Below are 12,439 nucleotides of genomic sequence, written 5' to 3' on the forward strand. Positions count from 1 at the left end.
AATTGATATCGAAAAACCAACGCCATTATTCGTATTACTGAGTATAAAGTGCTGAGGAAAGCAAATTCAGATATGGTAATAGAAATTTAGTTTCTGACACACTGTAAGTGGTCGACCAATCACAACAGACTCGGCCATCTGACCAATCAGAGCAGAGGAAGCTCTAAGAAAGGAGGAGTTAAAAGAGATTAGTAAGGAAACATTATAAGGAAAATGTCCCTAGTCCTAAAGGGAATGATATTTATCAATTAAAGAAACTTTGTTGATAATCATGATCATAGAATACCATGACACATGTAAAAAACCCATGGTTCTACAATGGTACCAAGCTAGAATGAAACAAACAGCAGTCATCATAACACTGTTACACATAACACATCTTAAAGCTACACTATGTAACTTTTTTAGTAGCTAAAAACACTTTCAAAAATATATGTGCTCATTAATGTATATTTACTTCTTTCAAGTAATAAAGTATTCTCATAAGTTTATAATATGCCATTGAAAATACATACGGGTGAGGGGTTCAAATGCCGGTCACCATGTTGCCCCTCCATCTTGAAGCCAAAGAGGGACATACCCGTAAATTCAAGCTTTGGTTTTCGCGGTTTAACACTCGATGGCACTCATGAACGAGGTCGAACTGGAAGCCATGTTAATCTTGGACTAAATCGGCCGAAAATATCACACAGTGTAGCTTTAAAGCTACATCTAGCTACATTTTCCCCCATCTAGCGGTGTAAAGGTATATGACAATCCAGTGAATATTATTTTCTGTTCCTCTCAATTCCGATTTTGTTTTAACTCCTACGGTGGCCGATTTAGTCCAAGATTAACATGGCTTCCAGTTCGACCTTGTTCATGAGTGCCATCGAGTGTTAAAACACGAAAAGCGAAGCTTGAATTTATGGGTATGTCCCTCTTTGGCTAATGGACTTTCAAGATGGAGGGGCAACATGGCGACCGGCATTCTATCCCTCACCCGTATGTATTTTCAATGGCGTATTATAAACTTACGAGAATACTTTATTACTTGAAAGAAGTAAATATACATTAATGAGCACATATATTTTTGAAAGAACTAAGTGTTTTTAGCTAAGAATAAACTATAAAAGTTACAATGTAGTTTTAATGAGGAACATACAAGACTGAAACTGTAATATAAATCTCCAAGGCTAACACTTTAAACGTATAGTTTTAAATTTTAAATCTAAAAGCAAATTTAATTAATTATGAGGATAAGTCTGGGGTCAGTAAGATTAAGATTTCAGAGTTTTAGTAACATTTATAAATGTAATGTATTTCTGTAATCAAAGTTGAATTTTCAGTTCATTCCTAACAGTCTTCAGTGTCACATGATCCTCCAAAATCATTCTAATATGATGATTTTCTGCTCAAGAAACAATTATTATTATTTGTATCAATGTTAAAAACAGTTGTGCTGCTTCATATTTTTGTGGAATCCATACAGTAATTTTTCTAGGTTTCCTTGATGAATAGAAAATTCTAAAGAACAGAATTTATTTGAAATTTTTGTATTAAAATGTATGATTAACATCATAAATGTATTTTATTTATTAGTCAGTTTAATGCTTAATTACTTAATAAAATATATATATTTTTAATAAATCTTCCTGACCCTAACATTTTGAAAGGTAGTGTTCTTAGCACTTGTTTTGCATTAAACAGACCCACTTATAAAATGCCAATATTGCCACCTAGTGACTAAAACAGACCACTATATTAGTTTCTTTGAAATCCTCAATCCTGATTTTGATAAAAGAAATGATAACACTAGATTTCAACAAATACGTTTATTGAAAATGCACAAAACAAATTAACTTTTTTTAAATCTGAAATACCAAACACTGTATAAGAAAATGCAGCACTTATGCATGAAACTCATCGGTTATAAGGATGCATGGATGCAGATGCTGACTTGATGTTAGTCTTGATATTGCTGGGCATTTTACCTGATAAAACAGAACATTTTATTAGCATGATAAAGGATGGTTTTAAGCCTACATTTATTTGTGATGTTATTAAATGTGGTACCAGGTTGTCCAGGCTGCTGTTGGGTGACCTGTCCGCCCATGCCAGCCTGATGGCCCGAGGCTCCAGCGACTGTGACCTGATGTAGTGCGGGGCCTGCGGACATCATCGGCTGTCCAGGGTGACCCGGGGCGACGGGTCCAGGTGGTCTGCATTTCGACAGGCCCTTTCCGAACCCCACCGCGGCCACCAGTGCATTAGTGTCGGCCGGGTTAAAGGACGGCTTGTTTTGTCTTAAAGCTGGATACAAATGTCCATTTAACATCAATGACTTTGCACGCATGCAAAACAGGCAACTATAAAACCAGGAGCAACAGTTAAACTACCTGATGAATCAGAGTCTCTGTCGTCACGAGGATTATTCAGCTTTTCCAAAAGATTTGAGCAAAGTTTATTCAATATTTGGATCTGTTTCTAAAAAGAAAACAGAACAAAATTAAACAACCCACATTATAGATTTTAAATACATTCACAGCAGTTTAAAAAAGCATTTAAACCTCCGGTGGTCTTTGGTCATTTTATGGTAGGGACACACCAAACCGACGCCAAAGAACTAACGCTGATGAAAGCAGACTGTATTGTCACTTCGCGTCAGGAAAAAAATTGCACGAACACACCAAGAGAATTACAGCCGACTGTCAGCCATCACGCGTGTTCTGTGTCTGAGTGTAAATGGACAACAGTCTGTTTCAGCAGATATATTCATCAATACTCATCATTCGAAAAGGGAAACTCTGCAGGCTTTCCGCTCATGTTAATTCAAATAGGAGACATTCAGGAAAGATGATGATTTCTTTTGCTCGCTGTACTCGTTCATTAAGCTGAACAGCCAATCAGAGTTCTCTCTCTCACCGACGGCCCGAGACCGATTCTACATGCTGAATCGGCCCCAAAAAACCCAACGGTGTGGAACACACCTAAAAAACTAAGTCGCCCGATGCTCAAAAATGGTCCAACGTTGGCCGGCGATCGATCGTCGGCTTGGTGTGCCCTGGGCTTTAGACTGAATTTATTTTTATTTTTTTTACTTCATCGGAATGGCAGAAACTTGTTGACTTGCTATATGAAAACAAAATGTGGACATGATTAGAAAAGGCAAACTTTTCTAACTTTTTTGGGGGTCCAATATTGGGGTTATATATTTGGTTACACTTTAGGTTAGGGTCCAATTATCTCTATTAACTAGGACTTTTGCCTTAATACACTCCTAATGTATTGCTTATTAATAGTAGTTGTTAAGTTTATGTATTGTGGAGGATTAAGGGATGTAGAATATGGTCAAGCAGAATAAGGCATTAATATGTGCTTTATAAGTGCTAAACACTGCATCACTGTATTAGTTGAAGATATGCAACTTTTCAGTAATATTTGCATTAATTTACAAAGAAAAAAAATCATGTGCATCTTGTCTAGTTACAGGAAAACCTCAAAATACAAAATAATGTACATTTATTGTATAGTATTGAAACAAAATAAAGTACATCCATTTATTTATTTATTTATTGTCTTCTGTCTGCTAGGACCGCAGAGGATCACAAATGTATCAGAGGAACATCAGAGGGTTAAACAAGAGCCAATTAGTCTGAATACCTGGGTCATCAGATTTTAGTTTAAAAGGATGTAGACATTGTGCTAGGAGGTTGCTTTGTTGAGCAGGATGAATTTCACACTAGTGTTTGTTTACCTGGGCTAATTCAGGTCCGATCCGAGCCGCTTCGGCACTCAGGTGTTTCTCCTGTTCCTCAACCTCCGGGTCAGGCTTAGTTCTGAGGTGGTCAGGCACGATCTCATGGCTGAACACAGGCACTCGCTGCTCTGTCAGTTTCTGAGAAGTAACAAAATAATGCAGGTTACACTGTGGCCCGATTTCACCAGTTCTGGTGTCATCATAACCAGTGTGACTTCGTAAATATGCTTACCGCCAGCTCTTCATCCCGATCAGGAGACAGCAGCAGGGGGATGATGACCTGCGACCTGTATGATGGGGTCTTCTCATTTCTTAACAGCTTGTTGATGGTGTTCAGCTGCCCAGACACAAGGGCGAAATTATCCAGCACAGAGGGCCTGCACACAAAACATCAGCATTGACAGATGCACTGTGGAGTTTATCAGGAACGATTTGTAGTTCGTACTCACCATGTGAGCCGCTCATACTCATTTTCTAGTTTATAAATGAAACTCTGCAGGGAACCTTTCAGATGAGCCACGCGAGTGACCAGAGACTCCACAGACGCCTCCAGCTGCTTCTCCTCACGCTGCTATTGAAATAAAACATACACAGATCACCCATCAGCTCTTACATGATAAAATAAAACAGCAATAACTGTTTCTATCTCGACAGTTAGCATGCCAGCACTTTATCCGCAGAAAAAAAACAATTACAAAAAGCCCTCTTCCCGCAAACTATCTAAGTGCTAGTGTCACGATTTTGATGAAGTTTCTCTTAATGCCAAATAGCTGCAAAAATAGACAAAAAATGGCAATGTTTTATCAATTTACCTGCATTTTAAAGCGGCTAGAAGAACGGCACAATCAAGCGGAAGTAAACAAACACTCGTAGCAGTAAATCGAGTCCGGATGTCAAAACTCACCCGAAAGAATGGTTCCTAACTTCTTTAATAAATATTCATTATTAGCATGGCAACATATTTATAGACCAGTATTTTAGTGTATTATAGGCTTTTAATGGTCAGAGGAATATACAGAAGCTTTTCATATTTCTAGTTTATCTACTGTGCCAAGATGCTGTAGGGTCCAAAAGTAGTGTTAGCAAATGGAGCCAAACAAATATTGATTTCGACATGTATAATACAAATGATTATCTTTAATTTTAATTGAAAATTAAATTTGCACTTACATTGGTATAGTGATAATATCACAGGTAATGCAACCAGTAGTTTATTAAGATTTAATACAGTAGAATAGTATTAAATAAATTGTATTTTAAGTGAGTGTGTGCTTAACCAATGATATAATCACCATACCGATTTGAGTGAAAAGTTTAATTTGCACATTTGTATTTTAATACAATACTGTAATGTACATAAATTTTTTCTATAGCCTGTGTATCTATGAGGACTCTTATTTTGAATTGGTGAACGGGAAGTGAAGCAGCTGCAGCAGTCAGAGGAGCTGCAGTTTACAGTTATTGACACAAACCCTCTAAAACTCGCTCAAAAACAACCCGCCAGTAATGCGAAACACGGCATGGCAGACAGACAGGACAATGAGGTAAAGTAAACTCTTACTTTGACTTACTTTATTTGTTTTGTTAAGTTTCTGCTCGAAAATTGTTTACAGGTTAGGCAACAGAGCAAATAAACAGAACAGGAGGAACACATTTATTTTACAATAAATATGAGACTTTTATTCTGTTATTCTCACACCGAATACCCTGTTCTGTAATTAATCTTGTAAAAATAAGAGATATTTGCAGGGAGTTTATCGCAGGGATTGGAAGTAAATCAGATCAATGCCGTTCTGTCATGTGTTTGCAGCCACTCCCTCAGACTACACAACAACAACAACAACAACAACAACATGCTGTTCACGTAGATCATATCTGAGTGATTTTAAATGTGGACACACTGCATGTGCATGTATGTATCGTTGTTTTACAAATGTAGCTGAAGCGTTTTAAAATTATTCAGCAGTAGAAGCAGTTTGTGGGACCAAAACTGCAGCAAGTGTCTCTCAGCACTGAACTCATATTTTAGTCCTGTCAAGAATCAGTCAGACACTCAAACACTATAAAGACCCTTCTGTTTTTTCCTGTTTTCTGTTTTGGTTCTTTGTTAGTTCTCCACTTGATGTCCAAAGTGAAATCTGCGATGCTAGTTTTCTTCTTCTTTTTTTTTTTTACTTATTTACTGCAAGAATGATTTCTTATTTAGTATTTTTTTTGTCTTCTTTTCAGCCCAAATATCTCAATTCTTAACAAGCAAAATAATCTGCCCTTGGGGTAAGAAAAATGTTGTTGAGACGAACAAGATTTTTTTGTTGATTTTACTCCATTGGCAGATAATTTCGTTATGTCATTTTACTTGTCTAGTAAATACACCTAGATTTAATATATATATATATATATATATATATATATATATATATATATATATATATATATATATATATATATATATATATATATATATATATGGGCTGGAAACGATACAAAAAAACCTAAGTAAGGAAAGCATTTTTTTTTTTGCAGTTTGTTTGTCAAAATTGTGCTGTCTATTTATGTTAATTGAATCAATTAATATTAATGAACCATTTATAATAACTAGGCAACACTTTTTTCCCCTTTTTTTCTCTTGCTACATTTATATGGCACTTTTCTAGGTACTCAAAGCACTTTACATATAGAAGGGGGGAATTTCCTCAACCACCATCAATGTGGTGTGACAAAGAATACAGGTGTCTAGATATAAACATAACCAGATACGAATTATAACATATATTAAATGTTAGTTTTCACCATGCCCACACATTTGAAATATCTGTGTTTTTTTTGGTGTATTTGCTGTTTTTTATCATCACTGTGTGATAATAAAATGTATTATTATTATTATTATTATTATTATTATTATTATTATTTTTATTATGTTGTATATGTGATAGTGTAGTGAGAAGGTGAACATATACTGTACAACTTAACTACAACACATTCAACATCATGAGGATCAGTACTGCCTTTGTATCTTTCTAAAAGCAGTTTGTCTCAAAAACAAAGACCAGGCAGTTTGTTGAGATGTATGGTGTATATATGGCAATATATGGTGTGTTTCTGTCTGAAGGTGGAGGAGGCTGAGCAGGTGTACCTGCTGATGAAAGAGGAGTACAGGATATCACGCAACGTGCGTCTGTCCTGGTTCCTTAGCCGTCTCAATCAGGTCATTCGGCCCAGTCCACAGTCTGAGCTGGTAAGAGACAGACTGGGATTATTTAGTGGTTGACTGATGGTTTTTGCACTGGGGAAAAGAGTGATCTTATTTGATCAAAAATAAAATGATTTAGAAACCATTTAAAAGATTTTCTTTTTGAATATATCTTAAAATGTAATTTATTCCTGTGATCAAAGCTGGATTTTCAGCATCATTACTCCAGTCTTCAGTGTCACATGATCCTTCAGAAATGTAATTTCTTGTTATTATCAATGCCTAAAACATTTGCGCTTCTTCATATTTTTGTGGAAAGCACGACACATTTTTTTTCTTCAGGATTGTTAAATGAATAGGAAGAACAGTATTTATTGGAAATTGAAATCTTTTGTAAAATGATAAGTCTTTTCTGCCACATTTGATCAGTTTAACACATCCTTGCTGAATAAAAGTATACATTTCTTCCTAAAAATAAAAAAAAATCTTACTGACCCCAAATTTTTGAACGGTAGTGTGCGTTTAATGATGGAAAATGAGATTGCACAAAGTCATAAAATAAAATGAACACTTGCACAATATATACTAGTTGATATCAACAACAACCTCAAAATGGTCAAATATCAGTCAATTAACCTTAATTTAATATATTCTATTTTTATTATCTTTCCATGCATGTTTTAGACCTTACTTCAACCTTGAAAGCTAACAATAACAATTTTATTGTTCAATTCTTGTGGTAAAATCACATCTCCCAGATCAGTTCAGGTTACACTGTATCACATCATATCCCATGAGAATCTGTGTGTGTGTCTGTTCGTCTCTGGTCATGTTTGTGTTGCATCTGCTTAGCTGAAGTCAGAAAATGAGCTGGATGTTTTGAGCATCCTCCCGAAAGGATGGCAGGCGGATTCTCCTCCCTCATCCTGCTCGTGTCTGCTGGTTCCCTCCACGCGTGTGACCTTCCTGGCTCGCAGGTACCGCTTCATCATCGAGCTGGACCTGAGCCCGTCCACTGGGATCGTGGTAAGAGATCACCGACATCACGTTAAGTGGCTTGTTTTAAGTCTTTAAAAGTCCAATGTCATATGTTGCTTGTTTCAGGATGACAGCACAGGAGAGATGATCTTTGACGAAGTCTTCCATGCTCTGTCTCGGTGCTTGATTGGTCTGGCAAAACCCTTTAAAGTCCCAGGAACTGATTACCTGTTCCAGCCAGAGATCTTTATCACTATTCTGGCTTATTCCTCCATCATTGGCCTTAGTTCTCATCAGGTCTGGATTGCAGGTCATTGTGAATTTATAAGTGCATATTAGTAGAACGCTTTTTGTGACTGGTTATATGCAATGATTCTGGCTATCAGGTGTTGGTTCAGGGCTGTCAGCTGGACTGTATGGATTTGGAGCAGTTCTTGCATCAGATCTATCAGCAGCTGAGAGCCGTGGAGAGCAGCATTGCTGACGTCCTACAGCAGCAGCACAATCAGGCAAGAGCACTTGTGGTTTTTATACAGACGTCATATAATCAGCAGGAGGCCACACTGCAGTGCATTACAGCAATTTTACTAAAGCTAAATACAGGGCCTAAAATTAACACTAATCAAGCGTCAAATGCGAGTAAAAATTGCCATTTGAAACGGTGTCACTCGCCAGGCTGGTTAAGAATTTAAAAATTAAAGCACAAATATAGACTATGTATCCTAGTAAACATAATCGGTCATGTCTTAAGCAGTTGAGAAAGTAAACAAGTGGACAGTGTCAGTAGGTATTCGCTCTTAAAGTGACAGCAGCTTAATATTCCTGCTACTTTCTTTTTTATGTTAAATAAACAACAAGTGAAAAATATTAAAAAATAAATAAAAATATTTATGACTGGTAAATTGGCAGCCGGCCATTGGCAGGTGTGGCAAAAAGTTAGTTTAAAGGGTTACTTCAGTGATTAGCATATGGCTTTGTATCAGTAGAAACCCTTGAGTACATTCAAATGATTGTGTTTTCCCCCTCATATCCCCCTGAGACAAGAGATTTATGCATTTTATGGATAAATCTTTTTAAATTCCTTTTTGGAGGAATTTTTGCATGTTTTCAACCGGTCCATGGGAGGTGGGATCCCAATCACAGCTCAGCTCGGGCAGCTGCAGCCTCAGGCATTCATGTAAACAGAGCAGCCGGCAGAGCAAAGGGAGTGTTTCGACTTCTCAGATTAATTCCTATGAAAGTTAAGCTTCCAAAGGCATGATCTGAAAACGTGCCAGACTGAACATGCGCTGTGAATCTATGTCGCAAGCGCGGACGCGTTTACCTACAATCAGCTCAGTCATCACGATGAATGTAATCTGACTCCTTCAGCGTTTGTGCTGTGACACTCCCTCAGCGGCTAAATCACATTATATTGAACAGACATGTTCAGTTTTTAATTGTAGTGTCTGTTATCTAACTGAACAGATTTTATGAAAATTATTGCAGTGGGCAAATGATCCAGTAATCTAGTAGCGGTGGTTTTGGGAGTGGCCTCGTAGGGCAGCGAAGCATTCTGGGAATTGTTGTCTTTCATCCCCATTAGAAAAAAAATAATTTTCTGTCTTTTCTCAGTCTAGAAGGCACCAAATTCAAAAATACTTTCACGTTTATACTACATTAATGACCCAGTTTAAATACAGATTCATATTTCCAGCACTGAAGTGCCCCTTTAAGGCCTGGTTAAATTGTTTTTTTTTTTTTGGTAGGAAACAAAACTTTGTAAAAAGCGTCGATAAAATCACTTTAATGCACAGCCACAAGTGGCTTATTGCTTTGTCAGCAACAGCAACATTATAAAAGACACCAGTGTTCAGTGTGCTATTGTGTACTAATTGCATAACCTCTCATATGTTGTTGCTTAATGTTAATATGTTATATTTCACAATAGTTTTACAGTGTAATGTCATACACTACTGTTTAAAAGTAAGATTTAAAAAATATATTAATACATGTATTCAGTAAGGATGCATTCAGTTAATCAAATGTGACTGTTTTTCTAATACTATAAATTCTTATGAACTTTCTATTCATCAGAGAATCCTGAAAAATAAAAAAAGATCAACAGAAGAGTAACAATGCTAAAATGTTTTGCTTCGACCACAGGAAAAAAAAACATTTTAACATATATTCACATAGAAAACAGTTCTTTTAAAATTGTAATAATGTCACAATTGTTTTTACTGTATCTTTGCTCAAATAAATGTAGTCTTTGTGGGGGTCAAAAACATTAAGTAATCTTAGCAACAGTAGTGTATGTTTATAATAAGATTTGAATTTGTTACATTAGACACTTGTCTGAAAAACATCATCTTTCTATACTCTTCAGTTCAATGGATCTGTTTATCAGTCCTTTTCCAATGACGTTGTGGAGGAACCATCTCAGAGGAAGCCTGGGGTTTCAATGGTGACGGCAGATGTCGGGCTGGTCAGCATGGTGAGGCAGGGGATTATGGCGCTGCAACTTCTGCCTCCAAACTCTGGTGCAGGTCAGTGTCTCTATGCGCCCTATGTCCAAACTGATGTTAAAATACATTTAGGTTTTTTTTGTTGGATTCAAACTAATTCTACTTGTGATTGCTTTGTTAGTGCGGTTCATTTGAATAAGTGTGAACGCTTAAACTGGGTAAACCCAGGCTGATCTGCCGGCGGTTTGATTTTGCCCTGCAACTCAGTCTGGAAACCCATACATTAATATCTACTGCTGCTGTTACACTTTTGCGGGAACCAATCACAGACTGGCTTATCCATCTGATGCGCTATTGGCAGGTTTAACATGATGAGGGATAGAGAAACGATGGGTCGTTGCCTGTTGATCACGGCTCTTGTGGTCTGATTGGTTGAAGGACTGTCCAATTGCGTATAGAGTCACTCAAATAATGCTCCTTGATCCTGCCTCTTGTGCAGTAGAAAATACTGAGCAGACTCCCCAGACCAATGTTCAGTTTTAAATTGAGCTTGGTCCGGTGATTGCCAGACAAGTGAACGCTGCCATCTGAACCAAACAAGTAGACCGAGACCACTGAAAACATGGGTCTCACTCCGCTTCCATTTGAACTCTGGTGCGGTTCATAGGAAATATGAACACAACATCGACCAAAGACATGTAAATGTACCAACAGGACATGATGTCACAAGATGCGATCCTACAAAGGAAAGAATGCTCAAGCACCTGTTTTTTCTTATCATAGTCTTGATGTTTCCTGTCACAGTTTGATACAGGCATCAGAACCACGTCTCCTCGCAGTAGATCTTCATTTGTGTGTGTGACTGAGGGATTTTTGCCATGGTTTTGACTCCTTTACACAGATTTTATAAGCTCTTCATGAGTTTTCAGCTGGTCAAAACACCATCATATGCAGGCTACGCACTTACAACGAGCTCATTTAGCCCAACACACAGCATTGTTTTGGATGTTGGGCCACCAAATATACTTAATAAAAGCCAACCAATTAGGTTGTTAACTTATTTGTATGCCTTTAGGTTCTGTGTTAAAATGCCAGTGTGAATGCTAAGCGGACCAGGACTAAATGTGTTTGTTTTTTTGTGGTCCAGACCAAATGAACCAAGCAAACTGAATTACAAGGGTGAATACACCATTATAAACCTATTTTATTTTTCATTAGTTTAAGCACCTATAATTATTTTTGTATCATAGTATGATGGATTTTTAAAGACAAACTAGTTACCCATTTAACCAAAGTTTGCCATGTTTAACCAATTTACCCATGGCTAAATGACGTGTAAGAACAAAACAAAATGTGTTTGATTGTTGAGTAGGCAGTAAAATAAGTGAATAAATGGTTATGAATACAGTACAGTTACTCATCTTTTGTGATATCCTGCAGGTATAATAATCATCACTGATGGAGTGACGAGCGTTCCTGATGTAGCTGTGTGTGAAACTCTGCTGAACCAGCTGAGAAGTGGAACCATTGCCTGTTCCTTTGTTCAAGTACTGCTTAGATCCATTCTAACATACCACAAACATATTAATGCTCTTTACAATACCAATCAAAAGTTTGAGTTATGATTTAAAAAAAGTTCTGCTTATTTTGCTTTTGCCTTTGCTCACCAGGGCTGCAATTACAGTATTTGATCAATAAATACAGAAAAAAAATAATATTGTGAAATAGTTTTATAATTTAAAATAAGCATTTTCTATATGACTAATAGTAAAATGTAATTAATTTCTGTTTTAAATCAAATATTTTTGCATTTTTACTCAAGTCTTCAGTGTCACATGATCCTTCAGAAAGCATTGCAACATGCTGATTTGCTGCTCAAACATTTATTCGAGTTCAAAAGAACATAATTTTATTTGAAATATTTTGTAATGTTTTCACTGACAAAAATGTACTGACCCCAAACTTTTGAACGGCAGTGTAAATGCAGTATATTTAGTTTGACTGTGTAACTTGTTTGTTATAAAGCATTTCTTTCCCTTTTGTTCTACTGTGTTTTCCTCAGGTGGGCGGCGCATACTCCTATGA

General features: G+C 36.8%; 2 protein-coding genes across 18 annotated transcripts in view; one reads left to right on the forward strand and one right to left on the reverse strand.

Moving 5' to 3' along the window:
* Nucleotides 1-1,807: 1,807 nt before the first annotated feature.
* Nucleotides 1,808-4,697, reverse strand: med8 (mediator complex subunit 8). Its single transcript, XM_067458245.1, has 7 exons — nucleotides 4,552-4,697; nucleotides 4,189-4,310; nucleotides 3,972-4,116; nucleotides 3,737-3,877; nucleotides 2,379-2,466; nucleotides 2,056-2,292; nucleotides 1,808-1,973 (listed from the first exon to the last, which is right to left on the reverse strand). The coding sequence occupies exons 1-7, from the start codon at nucleotides 4,555-4,557 to the stop codon at nucleotides 1,903-1,905; spliced, it is 810 nt and encodes a 269-aa protein (XP_067314346.1). The 5' UTR covers nucleotides 4,558-4,697; the 3' UTR covers nucleotides 1,808-1,902.
* A 460-nt stretch (nucleotides 4,698-5,157) lies between these two features.
* LOC137093882 (KICSTOR complex protein SZT2-like) overlaps nucleotides 5,158-12,439 on the forward strand; it is a 114,721-nt gene continuing 107,439 nt past the window's right edge. For all 17 annotated transcript variants that reach the window (XM_067458859.1, XM_067458864.1, XM_067458870.1 and 14 more), the window contains exons 1-8: nucleotides 5,158-5,283; nucleotides 6,849-6,974; nucleotides 7,782-7,955; nucleotides 8,034-8,204; nucleotides 8,294-8,416; nucleotides 10,276-10,435; nucleotides 11,795-11,901; nucleotides 12,417-12,439. The exon at nucleotides 12,417-12,439 is cut by the window's right edge. In XM_067458859.1, the coding sequence (XP_067314960.1) occupies nucleotides 5,260-5,283; nucleotides 6,849-6,974; nucleotides 7,782-7,955; nucleotides 8,034-8,204; nucleotides 8,294-8,416; nucleotides 10,276-10,435; nucleotides 11,795-11,901; nucleotides 12,417-12,439 (908 nt within the window). In that variant the 5' untranslated portion in view covers nucleotides 5,158-5,259. The remainder of the gene's footprint in view (nucleotides 5,284-6,848; nucleotides 6,975-7,781; nucleotides 7,956-8,033; nucleotides 8,205-8,293; nucleotides 8,417-10,275; nucleotides 10,436-11,794; nucleotides 11,902-12,416) is intronic.

The sequence above is a fragment of the Pseudorasbora parva genome, chromosome 12, assembly GCF_024679245.1.
Source record: "Pseudorasbora parva isolate DD20220531a chromosome 12, ASM2467924v1, whole genome shotgun sequence".
Classification (NCBI taxonomy): Eukaryota; Metazoa; Chordata; class Actinopteri; order Cypriniformes; family Gobionidae; genus Pseudorasbora; species Pseudorasbora parva.

Excerpts from the sequence above, each read along its gene's own strand:
- med8 (XM_067458245.1), bottom strand. Across the intron at positions 2,467-3,736 it reads TCGGACCTGAATTAGCCCAG|AAACAGATCCAAATATTGAA; the intron begins GTAAACAAACAC and ends TTTTCTTTTTAG. Across the intron at positions 2,293-2,378 it reads CAGAGACTCTGATTCATCAG|CTTTAAGACAAAACAAGCCG; the intron begins GTAGTTTAACTG and ends ATTTGTATCCAG.